This window comes from Haliotis cracherodii, unplaced genomic scaffold (genome assembly GCF_022045235.1).
Source record: "Haliotis cracherodii isolate W230 unplaced genomic scaffold, xgHalCrac1.p SCAF_22, whole genome shotgun sequence".
In the NCBI taxonomy this organism is placed as follows: domain Eukaryota; kingdom Metazoa; phylum Mollusca; class Gastropoda; order Lepetellida; family Haliotidae; genus Haliotis; species Haliotis cracherodii.
Window position 1 is genome coordinate 4,449,724 of NW_027266278.1, and position 13,742 is coordinate 4,463,465.

The 13,742-nt window shown below is 40.7% G+C and overlaps 1 protein-coding gene across 5 annotated transcripts in view; it reads right to left on the reverse strand.

Moving 5' to 3' along the window:
• Nucleotides 1-285: 285 nt before the first annotated feature.
• The window catches only part of LOC139471160 (arf-GAP with coiled-coil, ANK repeat and PH domain-containing protein 2-like), a 141,131-nt gene continuing 127,674 nt past the window's right edge, over nucleotides 286-13,742 (reverse strand). For 4 of the 5 annotated variants that reach the window (XM_071253431.1, XM_071253432.1, XM_071253430.1 and 1 more), the window contains 7 exons: nucleotides 12,574-12,687; nucleotides 10,646-10,896; nucleotides 8,727-8,836; nucleotides 7,722-7,782; nucleotides 6,680-6,729; nucleotides 5,768-5,826; nucleotides 286-3,357 (listed from right to left, as the gene is read on the reverse strand). In XM_071253431.1, the coding sequence (XP_071109532.1) occupies nucleotides 3,272-3,357; nucleotides 5,768-5,826; nucleotides 6,680-6,729; nucleotides 7,722-7,782; nucleotides 8,727-8,836; nucleotides 10,646-10,896; nucleotides 12,574-12,687 (731 nt within the window). In that variant the 3' untranslated portion in view covers nucleotides 286-3,271. The remainder of the gene's footprint in view (nucleotides 3,358-5,767; nucleotides 5,827-6,679; nucleotides 6,730-7,721; nucleotides 7,783-8,726; nucleotides 8,837-10,645; nucleotides 10,897-12,573; nucleotides 12,688-13,742) is intronic. The other variant, XM_071253433.1, reaches the window with a different exon arrangement.

Below are 13,742 nucleotides of genomic sequence, written 5' to 3' on the forward strand. Positions count from 1 at the left end.
ATTGGTAGCGCTTCACTGTCATTATCTTTATTTAAGAGCAGATTTTCACAGACAAACTCCCAATTACCCGTTTCAATGAAAACGAAAAGAACAAACAAAAAGTTCCCTATTTGTGGATCGGCTAAACAGGAAACAAGGTTTTTCTTCATGCCTAATAGAGCTAAACGATTATCTAAAGATTCAACAATGAATGCCTTTTTTCTTGATATCAGAACATGGTGAATGCCTGTTACAAATGAAAGCAGGTGATACATACCCCATAAGCTGCTATATATGTAACAGTACCAGTGTCTGACAGCTGAATACAATAGACAACAGTGACCATGATGGCTGTGGTATAAAAGTTCTATATACAATACACACTTGTAGCTTAGCTCTGAGACATCAAAACAGTGAATACATCTTGGTTTAGACAAGGGACAAAGTCATAAAAGAGTTTTAAACAAGTTACACATAAAGACATTGTTAACTTGTCTGCTCTCGATGGAGCTGGCTGTTTGTGGCCATCAATACTGAGACACCATTCAAAGCTGGTTGGTTTGTTGTTTAACGCCACGCTCAGCAATATTCCAGCTATATGAAGGTGGTCTGTAAATAATCGAGTCTGGACCAGACAATCCAGTGATTGACATCATGAGCATTGATCCACGCAATTGAGATCGATGACATGCATCAACCAAGTCAGCGAGCCTGACCACCCGATCTCATTAGTCACCTCTTACGACAAGCATAGAGAGAGAGACACCATTCAAGCACTGCTTGGATACACAATATATGTCAATAATTTATGCATTGTTTGTGGAAAATACATAAATATATACTTTACAGCACTTAAATTATCTAATGGCACTGAACAAGCTCATGTAAGGATGTCTGCTAGTGTGTATATACATCGGTTCATTTCTTTCTTCTATTTTCCAAATACTAATCTTTCCATCTTACTCTTGCTGGCACCATCAATATCTATCATCAACCAACAATATCCACACCAAATCATATGACCCATGAAGATCCAGGTTGGAAAAGGTCTTCAGCAACCCATGCTTGTCGGAAGAGGGGACTAACGGGACGGGTGGTCAGACTCGCTGACTCGTTGATGCATGTCATAGTTTCCCAATTGGGTAGATCGATGCTCATGATGTCTTTAACTGGATGTCTGGTCCAGCCTTGATTATTTACAGATCGCCGTCACATAGCTGGAATATTGCTGGGTGATGCGTTAAATAACAAACAAGCAAACTTTATCATAGAGGCATATAGGAAAGTTAATGCCAACTTAAACATGACACTAAAATATCATCTTTTTTTGTGTTGATTTCAACTGACAGTATGTTTCAACCTATCATTAACGCATTTTTTTTATCTTCACGAAAGCATTGTTGCTTATTTTCCAAGTGTCTCTGTGTTACTCTTTAGCAATTATATATAAAAAACCTGTGCTATTACTGGTAGGCATTTTATAATCATCCATCCAAGTGTTATTGATGATGTCTGTGTTGGTTTGTTGTTTAACACCAGACTCTGCAATATTCCAACTAAATGCAGACAGTTTGTAAATAATTGAATTTGGACTAGACAATCCAGTGATTGATATCATGACCATCGTCCACACAATCAGGAAACGATGACCTGCAATCAGCCAAGTTACCAAGCCTGAATACCTCAACCTTTTAGTCACCTAAGATCTTAAGACAAGCATAGGTTGCTGGGGATCTATATTCTTACCCACGATCCACATGGACCATTGAGTGAGTGAGCTGGGTTTAACGCTGCTTTAACAGTATTCAAGTTATAGCGCGGCATGTCAGCTTTAAGTGGGAGGGAAGCCCAAAGTGATGCAGGTCTCAGACGTTTACCACTTCGGTGAAACCCACGAGCATGGTGCTGACAACCCTAGAAACATAATCGGGGTGAACCTGGATTCGAACCCACAATCATAGGTTTCTGGCATGCCAAAGGGATGCAACTCTGCACAGCGAATCGCGGCGCCTTAGACGAATGTACCCCCCATGTCCCCTTGGACAATTGATGATGTCATAACAATGTAATGAGTAAGTAAGTAAGTGAGTATGGTTTTACGCCGCTTTTAGCAATATTCCAGCAATATCACGGCGGGGGACACCAGAAATGGGCTTCACTAAATGTACCCATGTCGGGAATCGAATCCGGGTGTTCTGCGTGACAAGAGAACGCTTTAACCACTAGGCTAACCGACCACCCCATAACCAATGAAAGCACAAAAACACACTTTTGCCAAGACGAAACATGTCATGAATTGGGAATTGAAGTTCCTAGAGTTCTTTTGGAAAGAATTTAGAAGTTGAAATCCATAAATCAACATGGTCTTCATTGATACTTCAGCTACAACTGTCTTTTAATCATGAAAACACTGACAGCATAATCTTAGTGTATGATGCTTGATCCATGTCTATATTCAATAGTGAGTGAGTATAGTTTTATGCCGCTTTTAGCAATATTCCAGCAATATCATGGCAGCTGACACCAGAAATAGGCTTCACACATTGTACCCATGTGGGGAATCAAACTCAGACCTTTGGCGTGACAATCAAACACCTTAATCACTGGTCATCCCACTGCTCCTCGATATTGTGATAGACATAAAATATATTCTAGCACATCAACCACAAAGGTTAAGACAAAACCACACCAGCAGACATCCTTACTGCAGCTGTAGTTTACATAAACACACAACTGTGTTCACTAAGGACTGTAGATAACACTGGAGAAAACTGAAGTGCAATAATCCAAGATGAACTTCTTTTCTTGGTCCTGCTTATCCTTAAACATCCATTCTTTCTATTCCCGGTGAAGCCATATACAGTCAAGTCTCGTAAATCCGACACTCGTTAATCTGATAATTGGAATTATCCGACACTAATGATGGGAACAGATTATTTTTTTTATATTACATATTCGTATCGTGTAGTTGTCAGATTTTCGATCACGAACGTTGATACTACTTAATTTCGTTTATCCGACATACTTGTTAATCCAACACAATCATATGCAACCAACCGTGTCAGATTAATGGGACTTGACTGTATACTCCTTAGTTCCTCAAGGTTTGACAGCATCTGACATCCCTGATTCAAACAAAACAATATTCGTTCTTTAACATCACTTGAGTCATCTTAAGATTTCTTTGTCTAACTTAACAACATAAATAGATTACACGATCTGTTTACAGCCATTGTGTCGTGTGATCTTCTACAACTTTGTCCTCGTGAGACATGGAGTGAAAGACATGAAGTTATTTCCGCTTTAACTTCTCGGGGTTGTTCGATGCCATGTTGGTGAAATCACGGAAGACATCGTTGAAAGTGCTGCTCTCATCACCTGAATGATAGAAGAATATACTCATTACTTGGTGAATGTTTAGTGTTGGTAAATGGTTGGTAAATGTTTAGTGTTGGCGAATGTTTAGTGTTGGTGAATGTTTAGTGTTGGTAAAGGTTTAGTGTTGGTGAATGTTTAGTGTTGGTGAATGTTTTAGTGTTGGTAAATGTTTAGTGTTGGTGAATGTTTAGTGTTGGTAAAGGTTTAGTGTTGGTGAATGTTTAGTGTTGGTGAATGTTTAGTGTTGGTAAATGGTTGGTGAATGTTTAGTGTTGGTGAATGTTTAGTGTTGGTGAATGTTTTAGTGTTGGTGAATGTTTTAGTGTTGGTAAATGTTTAGTGTTGGTGAACGTTTAGTGTTGGTGAATGTTTAGTGTTGGTGAATGTTTCAGTTTTGGTAAATGTTTAGTTTTGGTGAATGCTTAGTGTTGGTAAATGTTTAGTGTTGGTGAATGTTTAGTGTTGGTAAATTTGTTCACGTTGTGAATGCCACACTCAGCAATATTCCAGCTACATGACAGCAACTTGTGAATATCGAGTCAAGACTAGACAACCTATGATTGATATGAGCAACAATCCACCCCACGAGGGTACGATGACACGCAACTCATTCTTGCCGTAAAAGGAGACTATGCTTGACATAAGAGGAGACTAACGGGATCGGGTGACTTGGTTGAGGAGGAGGAGGGGGGAAGATCCAAAATGAACAAGTCATGCTAATTCTAAGATTTCAGTGACTTCCATTCGCAACAAATGATATTGTTTTTGATTGTGATAATCTGCATGATGTCTACATTAACATAGAGCAAGGAGGGGTAGGATGAAGAGCGTTTTCCTGGCCCACTGGGAAAGGCAAATTTTAAGGTAGCTGAAAACTTTGAAATATTCGCATAAAAATTGCCATTGTCGGAAATGTTCAAAAGGCCGACATCTATACTTTTCCTTTCTTAAACATGCAAGGTTTAGATCTTTGACATGCAGTAAATAATTATGGTTAAAATGAACTTGGGTGAAAGACTTGATCATGTTCAACTATTAGAACAGGCAAAAAGGGAGCAGGGCTCACTAATACCCAATTGAAGCTTCGACTCCAACATTTTTCTATGTTCAAATCATGAAAAAAGCAAGATTTTCTCAGAAAATCCACTTATCGAAATCAAACTTTTCACTGCACCTCTCCTATTAGTATGGAAAATGTTCATTAAATTTGAAAAATATCCATGCAGCAATTTTCATGTTATGGGTCGCACAAATGTTGAAGTAAAAAAACATTCTATGTTCAAAACATGAAAAAATTAATATTTTCTCAGAAAATCCACAAATCAAAACAAAACTTTGCTTTGCTCCCTTCTATTTGTATGGACACTGTTCGTTAAATTAGAAAAGAATCCATGCAGTAGTTTTCATGTTATAGGTCGCACAAATTGTCTAAGTAAATAAATTCAAAGCAAAAACATTTAAAATAGCTGTATACGGTGATCAGCTGATAATGTTTACTGAGATGGGGATAAACATCGTGTCATTGGAAAAGTTGAGTTTATCAAAAATGTTAGTAAATTGTGGGAGCCATGCTTTACCGTGCACTATAAGCGAGTTAGCGCTACACCAAAGAGCGCAATAACGAGGGACCACTGTATCAAAATCAAACTTCTCACTGAACCCCTCCTATTGGTATTGAAAGTGTTCACCAAGTTTGAAAAGAATCTTAGCAGTAGGTTTCAAGTTATAGGTCGCACAAAAGGAAAGATGGACAGAATTCCTTGGTATAAATCAATTGGTATGAAAATGCTTCTGTGAAACCTCTAAACTAGTTTTTTTAAAAATTTGAGCCATACCGATGCAATTAGAACTGCTATTAGTCAAAACATGCAAGTGTTGACATGAACAAATGAACACATTCATAACTTTCACAATGATGTTTTTCTTATTTCTTAAATCATGCATATCAAATTGACCAAAATGGTCCTTCTTACATCATGTCTTTATCAAGGTGGTATATTTTTTTACCAGGTTTGGATGGGTTGGGAATAAATAATTTTCGGCCAGATCAAACCGCTACATTTTCTCTCAACAGTCTCTTTAATTTGTGACTATACTTGCACCAGAGAATATCTCAACAGCACGGGTTGAAAGCCTTATTAGAGCTGAACAACCCACACTAATAAACCAGCTGAGCAACAATTCTGTGGCACATTTTTCCATTTTTCCAAACTAACCAGCACTCAAGTGAAGTATTTTAAGGATTTCTCAGTTAGTGCAACTACTTGCTTCCTATACTACAGTGTTGATGGCAAATGTGTGGTGCCAGAAGGAGACAGTGTTGGAGCACTGGTCTTGTACGTCACTTGAATGACGCAGGATTGCCAGGCCATGTACATGTGAAGGAGGACGAGTCCTGTTAAGGACGTACCGGGGTTCCCGCTGTAGGCGTCGTCCTTCATCTCCTCGTTCAGCTTGGCCAGGCGCAGGCTGAAACAGAGCCATTGTGTTCTACAGGGCAGCGTGACGCATGACTTGTATGTAGGACCGATGACATGGTTAAAATAAGTTCCTGTTGTAAGAAGAGAACATTTACCTTCTATTCCGGGTCACCTCCTGACAATGTCTGTTATATGAAGCCAGTGCTCGATGTATTTGTGCACATAGACAGGAGACAAATACATGGAAAATGATGCGATGTGTAAGGTGAAATTGGGGTTAACGTATCCAAGATTATTGCACTTTTATAGCAAGCAGTCCTTGTTTGAGTCCCTTAATGGTGAACACCAGGCAGGGTAACAACAAGTACCATCTTTTAACGTCTTTTGGTATGACGCAGCCGAGGATCAAACCCTGACCTTCCGCTCTCCAGGAGGACGCTTTACCACGAGACCACGGAGGCGTCATGGAAAATGATGAACATAGAAACATGCTTCCCATCTCCCCATTGCGGAATAGTATCAGAATTGAGTGGGTCAAGTTTTAGGCCTCTTTTAGCAATATCCCAGCAACATCACGGTGGGGGACACCAGAGAAGGCTTCACACATTGTATCCATGTGGGGAAGCGAACCCAGGCCAAATCACGAGCGAATGGTTTTAACCACCAGGTGAACCCACTGTCCCCTAGCAGCAGAAAGCTGTGACAATGATTCTTTAGAACACCATCACTTAGGAGTATTTTCATTGTAATGCCCTCAGATTGAAATATGTACAGGACCAAATTTAATTATTCAGGGAAAAGGCAAAAAAAAGAACTTTTCTTTGAATTAACTGGTCCAACTGGCTTAGTGAGAAACATATGTACTTTTCTCAGTCTTGCAAGGTGAATCACTCCATACTTACAGGGTAACTATATCAGCATTTGCATTGGCAATGGCTATAGCCAGGGGATCCTGAAAATACAATCAACCAGGTCGTTACGTACAGCACCACAGAGTGTTTCACTGAAGGGTTTCCCCTTACCCTCCTTGGCCCAGAGTTTTTAAAAGGGAGGGGTCCAAAATATCCAAATTCTCCCTCAGATAATTTTACTGCCTACAACATACATTTGGTTTTCACAAGGGGTGAGGGAGATGTTGGACCCCCTTTGGATCCCTCTATGGCCCTGTTCCACAAAGCGATCACAGCTCACAAGGACTTAAAACAGTCGCAGCGGTAGAAACAAACAGTTTTAGTCCACTAGTCCTTATAGTGATAACATAGAGCAAAACCCCTAAAAATGGCGAATTTCTACTAGTCCTTATGATGCCTTTACTATTGGGCAGTTTGGCAAGGGCTACAGGACTAGTGCCAATTTCTAATGCTGAGTTGGAGCTCTAAGATCACTTTGTTGAACTTTTAACATTGGGGTTATGACCCCTTGACTGTCATGGTTAATTTTGAGTGAGTGAGTGAGTGAGTGAATATGGTTTTACGCCGCTTTTAGCAATATTCCAGCAATATTACGGCGGGGGACACCAGAAATGGGCTTCACACAGTGTACCCATGGCGGGAATCGAACCCGGGTCTTCGGCGTGATGAGCGACCGCTTTAACCACTAGGCTACCCGACCACCCCCGATTAATTTTGAACACTGATAAAGCATAATTACTCATTACACAATGGGAAAAAGTACCATAATCATTCATATTTTTGCATTTATAGGGTAAAAGTGATGAGATGGTGGAGAATTTTTTGTTCTTATTATATTTCTTGTAAGAACACATGTAGTTTTTTTCTTTTGGCATAAATACTATTTAACAACAAATTTTGTTTTTTCATTTCCCATGACTTGTGGCCTATCCAAATTACATGAATGAAGCCATGTAATTAGAGGTCTACTCTTCACCACATCACAACCCGTCAACACATGTAACAAGAATTCTGATTGGCTACGACTCCAAACCTTTCCGTTGTTATCTTGTGCCTTCTGATTGGCTCCTCGCTTTAAGAACTGACACACTTGTCTGAAACACAAAACGAGAATGATGAAAATTAGAAATCCTTGAATGTAAGATAGAATTGTTTACCACCTGTGTTTCCGATCACCATTTTCTCATCTCTCGCAATTGTAAAAGAAGTGAATGAGTGAGTGAGTTGGGTTCAACACCGCTTTTAACAGTATTAAAGTTATATCACGGCGTGTCAGCTTAATATGGCAGGAAAGCCCGAAGTGATGCAGGTCTTGGACATTTACCACTTCGGTGAAACCCACGAGCACGGGTATGGTGCTGACAAACCTAGAAACATAATTGGGGGGAACCGGGATTCAAAACCCACAATCATAGGTTTCTGGCGTGTCCAGGGGTCGCAAATCTGCACAGCAAATCGCGGCGCCTTAGACGACTGGGCCACCCGTGTCCCCAATTGTAAAGAAGCATGACACTGGCCTCAGTTTATCAACTTCGCAGCCTTCAATCAACTAGATGCCCTTTAATCAATAGCCATCTCACTCACTATGACCAGGGGGCACGGGTGGCCCAGCCGTCTAAGGCACCGCCATTCGCTGCGCAGTGTTGCGTCCCTTGGGCATGCCAGAAACCTATGATTGTGGTTGGAATCCAGGTTCCCCCTGATTCTGTTTCTAGGTTTGTCAGCACCATACCCGTGCTCGTGGGTTTCACCGAAGTGGTAATACACCCATGCCCACCCATGTCTTAGGCTAGAACTACAAATATGAGTTTGCAGACAAACAAGCTTGGTTTTGAAAGACTTGAATCAAATTTGCTAGGTCTGCTAATTGAACCCAGCCTTGTCACCCTCTAAGGATTCAGGGACTTGTCCATCAGGGTGTCAGTGTACAAAACAACCTTAGCGCCACAACTGGCTATGCTAAGGAATGGGAGTTACGATCACCTTAGCACTAAGATAGGCTATACAACAGAACCATGGGTTAAGGTATTAAACTGACCCTGTGTGTCCGTGCACCGTGGCGAGGTGAAGCGGTGTCTGACCCTGGCTGTCTTTCTTGTCCAGCTTGGCTCCGTTCAGCAGTAGGAACTCACAGGCCGCCAGAGACCCCTTGAACAATCAGGGGGGATATAACAGTCATAACAGCATGGGCTGCAGGATGTACCAATACCATACCACATGTATCTCAAGTTCTGATTAAAACAATGAAATGATCCATTGTTTACTGTAAACACCCCTCTCTAGACATGAAAACACCAGGAATGCAATGGCATCTCTCCACATTTCCTGTGTCAATCCCATATCTCAGAATATTTCAAGGCAAACTTCAATGCAATCCTAATTTAATAATAATAATAATAATAATCATCATCATCATCCTCATCATCATCCTCCTCCTCCTCCTCCTCCTCATCATCATCATCCTCATCATCATCATCATCATCCTAATCCTCCTCCTATTGATATAGCGCAAAATCCACATTACTTAGGGACATGCTCAAGTGTATGCATGACCAGATCATTTTATATCTGTATCTAAATACTGTTTGCCAGGACACGGGTAAAACAAGTAATCATTACTTGGGTAATAGTAAATTTGACTTGTCCCAACCCCCAAATCTAGTCCCCCACCATCCCCGCTGCCCTGAATATCGGTGATTTCATCATGCGATTTTATGATGTATAACATCAAGGAAGAAATAACAGTCACAAGATGGATGGATTTCAGGCTCTCACAATACAAAAGTCCATTTTCTGGACCACAAGATGTCCTGCGATTTTAACTGTCCCATGACACAGTACATGCTATCCTTACAAAATGGCCTCTATCTGTAGGAGACTGTGTCTGCACAGCATGTGACTCCCTTCTCTGTCAGTTGGTTGGTTGGTTGGTTGGTTTGTTGTTTAACGCCGCACTCAGCAATATTCCAGCTATATGACGGCAGTCTGTGAATAATCGAGTCTGGACCAGACAATCCAGTGATCAATATCATGAGCATCGATCCACGCAATTGGGATCGATGACATGTATCAACCAAGTCAGCGAGCCTGTCCGCCCGATCCCGTTAGTCGCCTTTTACGACAAGCATAGTCGCCTATTACAGCAAGCATGGGTTGCTGAAGATCTACTCCACCCGGAATCTTCACGGGTCTCTCTGTCACTAGCCGTATGTCACCAGGATATACAGAACTATAGGTACGTATCTAGACCAGTCGACTATGAGTTAGACAGAAGCCATTTTCCCTTGTGAGTTATGTCTCTTTTGCATTGTTACTGTGCATTTTCAAATAACAGGTTCTGGGGATCTATTCTGTTGAGGCATACAGAGTTGGGGCTGTAGCAGTTTTACTTAAAACTGAACATTATCACCTAGAAAAGGATGAGAACTTTGTGATTTAATTTCTTAATTTTAAACCTTGAAACTTTAGAAACTAACAAAACAGCAGGGCTGTTACAGGTCACTGGGGTTGGGTGGGTACTGAGTAGGAACAGGTACCACAGGACTACCCAGACCCGTTGTTGGTATTCACAATAAATCCATGGTCACTTATGTTTGCATTTCTTTCTCACTATGCACGCTCCTTCTGACTTTCATGTTTGAATAAAGATAAAGCTGCACTCAAAAAAAGCTTCAGTGCATGCATGACCAGATAGTTTTACATGGGTATTTAAACCCTGTTTGCCAGGACTTGGGTAAAACAATTCCCAATGTGACATTTTGTACCAACTCGAGACGATACCCAGGTCATAGGGAGTTGGTAGCAAATTTGACTCCTCCCAGCTCCCAAGTGTATGCATGACCAGATCGTTTTATACCTGAATCTAAATACTGTTTGCCAGGACACTGGTAAAACAAGTAATCATTACTCGGGTAATAGTAAATTTGACTTGTCCCAACCCCCAAATCTAGTCCCTACCGTCTCCACTGCCTTGAATATCGGTGACTTCATCTCATCGTCCTTGTTCAACCAGTTGATGTCCGCTCCGTGTGCGAGAGCCTCCGCCATCACAGGGAGGTTCCGAGCCTCCGCAGCCTTGTACAGCAGCAGGTTGGGGTCCAGTTTACTCATGTCCTCCCAGGACGTCGTGGACCGGCGGTCTTCAACTTCATCTGCTTCCGTCGCAGACTCCTCCGAACTTTCCAAACCCAGGTCAGTACTAAACGAAACTGCAAGGAAAGAGTTGGTCCATGCTTGAGTCAAGTCAGCTCTAGAGGGGAGGTGGTGGGTTGGATGTCAATCGGAACAGTATTTCAGTTATACCATGGCATGGGTGAGTGAGTGAGTTAATGCCGACCAGAACAGTATTTCAGTTATACCATGGCATGAGTTATTGAGTGAGTTTGGCACCAATGTTTCAATTGTATCACAACTTATCCACTTAATGTCAGAGGAAAGACGAAATGTGACTCATATCGCGGACATTTGAAACTTTGGGGGAACCCACAAACACTGGTACCATAGTCACATAATCAGGAAGAATCGGAGATTCAGTCCACAAACATCGGATCCTGTCCGAGAAATTCCAATGACGATGACACCTGGTCACAGACCACAGCAGTCAATCAATACAGTTATGATATACAACGATGTCATAACGATGTCAGTTCTTACACATTCCAACCTTACAAGCAAGTATGCATATAACATTTTATAGCTAAAATGGATAGAATTATCATTAAACCGCATGTTATCAGAAATGAGCGGGCCACTGTAACTTGATAATGCCCTCATATGCTTGGCAATGGGCCATTATCACGCCCGTTCTTAGGTAACGTCATAGGATAGGGAAAGGTGACGTCACGCTCAATAGTGACGTCATCTGGCTTGTTCTATGACGTTTTCATAATTGTAAAAGTTGGTCAGTGACATTCGTTGTGTGTTGATTGCAGTAAATGTTTCAAAACCAATATTGTTGAGATTTTTATTTGATAATAAATTCTTTCCATTTTAGCTATAATAACGGTAACGCTATATTTCAGGGCATTATCATTTGCAGAAGCCCTGGGTCTTTTCGACTGCCCTCCTTCGTCCAGCAGTTAATGGAAGACCTCTGGCTTCTGCAAATGATAATGCCCTGAAAAATAGCATTACCGTTATAGAAACATATAACAGATACAGTTCTTATCAAATAGACTTCATCATACATGTTAGTTCACATCACAATCCATGCTTTGTTAACTGGTTGCAATTTTCCGATGTTAGTTCTCATGTCGTCGTCAAGGGTCTGTGTGACTGACCATGCAGGGGTCGCCGTTATTTTACATGCCATTCTCACAAACATCATCGTAATCACCATGCATCGTTAGTGATGGGAGCATAATTACATTCACAGCATGGGGTGAGATATAATGTGCTTGTTCACCCAAGCAACACGTTTTATGATCATCAATAACAAAGGAAATGGCAAGAATTTAAATATCATTTCATTACATTGCATAGAAAATGCATCAATTCCGAAGCAACTGATGCAAGTTAAGCCACACGTAGAGAGTATTATAGGCTGAAAGACCTTTTGCACATCTTACAAGCAAAACCAAAATCTAACGCTTCAATAATTTAAGACTAACTTCTGCTTCAATACTAGCTTATTACACTACTAGCAAATTGTTAATATCTATAAAGGCAATCAAATATTTTCAAGATTACAAGATTACACTATTCTCAACCAATCTAACCAGATACATATCACCCATATTTGAGACAAATATTGAATAATGCAGTCCCTTATGACAAATAAATCAAACTTTCGTTTTTGATGATTAATCCCAACCAGTTTAATGATAGTACTGTTGATCGACTGATCATCTCCCATGCAAACATCACGTGGCCTCTTCCCTGCTTACTCTTATTGAACTCTGTGGATGTTTGGATGTCAGTACCAAACACAATAACATCGGAGGAGCTGCCGCCATTCCCACTGTCTGTGTCCTTATTTGTGTTGGACACCGACAGTACCGCTGAAAATGGAACGGGGGAAGCAGCAGGTTAGTGAGTGGGGGGGTGACGAGATCTGTCCGCGGGGGACAGACACAGCCGTGAGTGCAGACAAAAGACACGTATCACATTCCTAGCTTAGGAAAATATCAACATCAATTTTGTAAATTCTTGTTTTGTGGGCAGCTTAAAGTTATTTTGAACACAGTAATGGAGCCATATTCCAGCTAAAAATTGACAAGGTCCGTTAGTCCAACCTGAGAGCTGACAGTTTCATTTAGTGACTTACTTACTTACTTAAATTGAGAATTTAATGTGCACTTTCCGACATACATGTATGCGTATTTCGCACACGGGCCCGCCAGGCCATTTAATGTTTGGTCGAGAAGGGTATGTCAGTAAAGGTGGAGCAACCTAGGAGGGCTTTTAGGGTTGCTTACTTAATTTGGAGAACAGTTCAGTTTTTCTTGTATACATTGATGAAGAAACTTGTTTGTGTTGTACACAACTATTTACATATCACCGAAAAATAAATTTTCATAATCCAATAAATATTTTTGCAGTTCAAAGCACTTTCAAACTATTTTTTCAGACCTTGACGCAGTTTGTGCCAAACATAATTGAGGCTTAAAAAAAAAAAATAGTCTTGGTTCTAAGGCACTGCCTGCATCATCATAAAGTTTGCCGCATGTTTCGTTTTTATTTCCATTTTTAAAAAAAACATAAAAATCCTTAAATATTTAAAGCCCAACAGTCTAATGCTGTATTCCATTATTTTACTCATCAAGGAATACATTTATGTGGGGAGGCCCTTTCCCTGACTGATTGTACACAACTGTTTATTTGGTTACATACGAGTTTGAAAGAAACCCCCGAAAGACACAGCCTGCCCAAACTATATTTTCAAAACCCATTGCCTGATAACCAATTCTTTTATATTTTTAAGCCTGAGTCTCCTAGCCCGTACTTGGCTCTTAGCATCATGTTCAGTCATAAGGATACGACAATCTCATTAACACGAGGCCATACAAAACTGACCATTATTGTGTAGTCAGCACACTTTATTATTACGACCTGA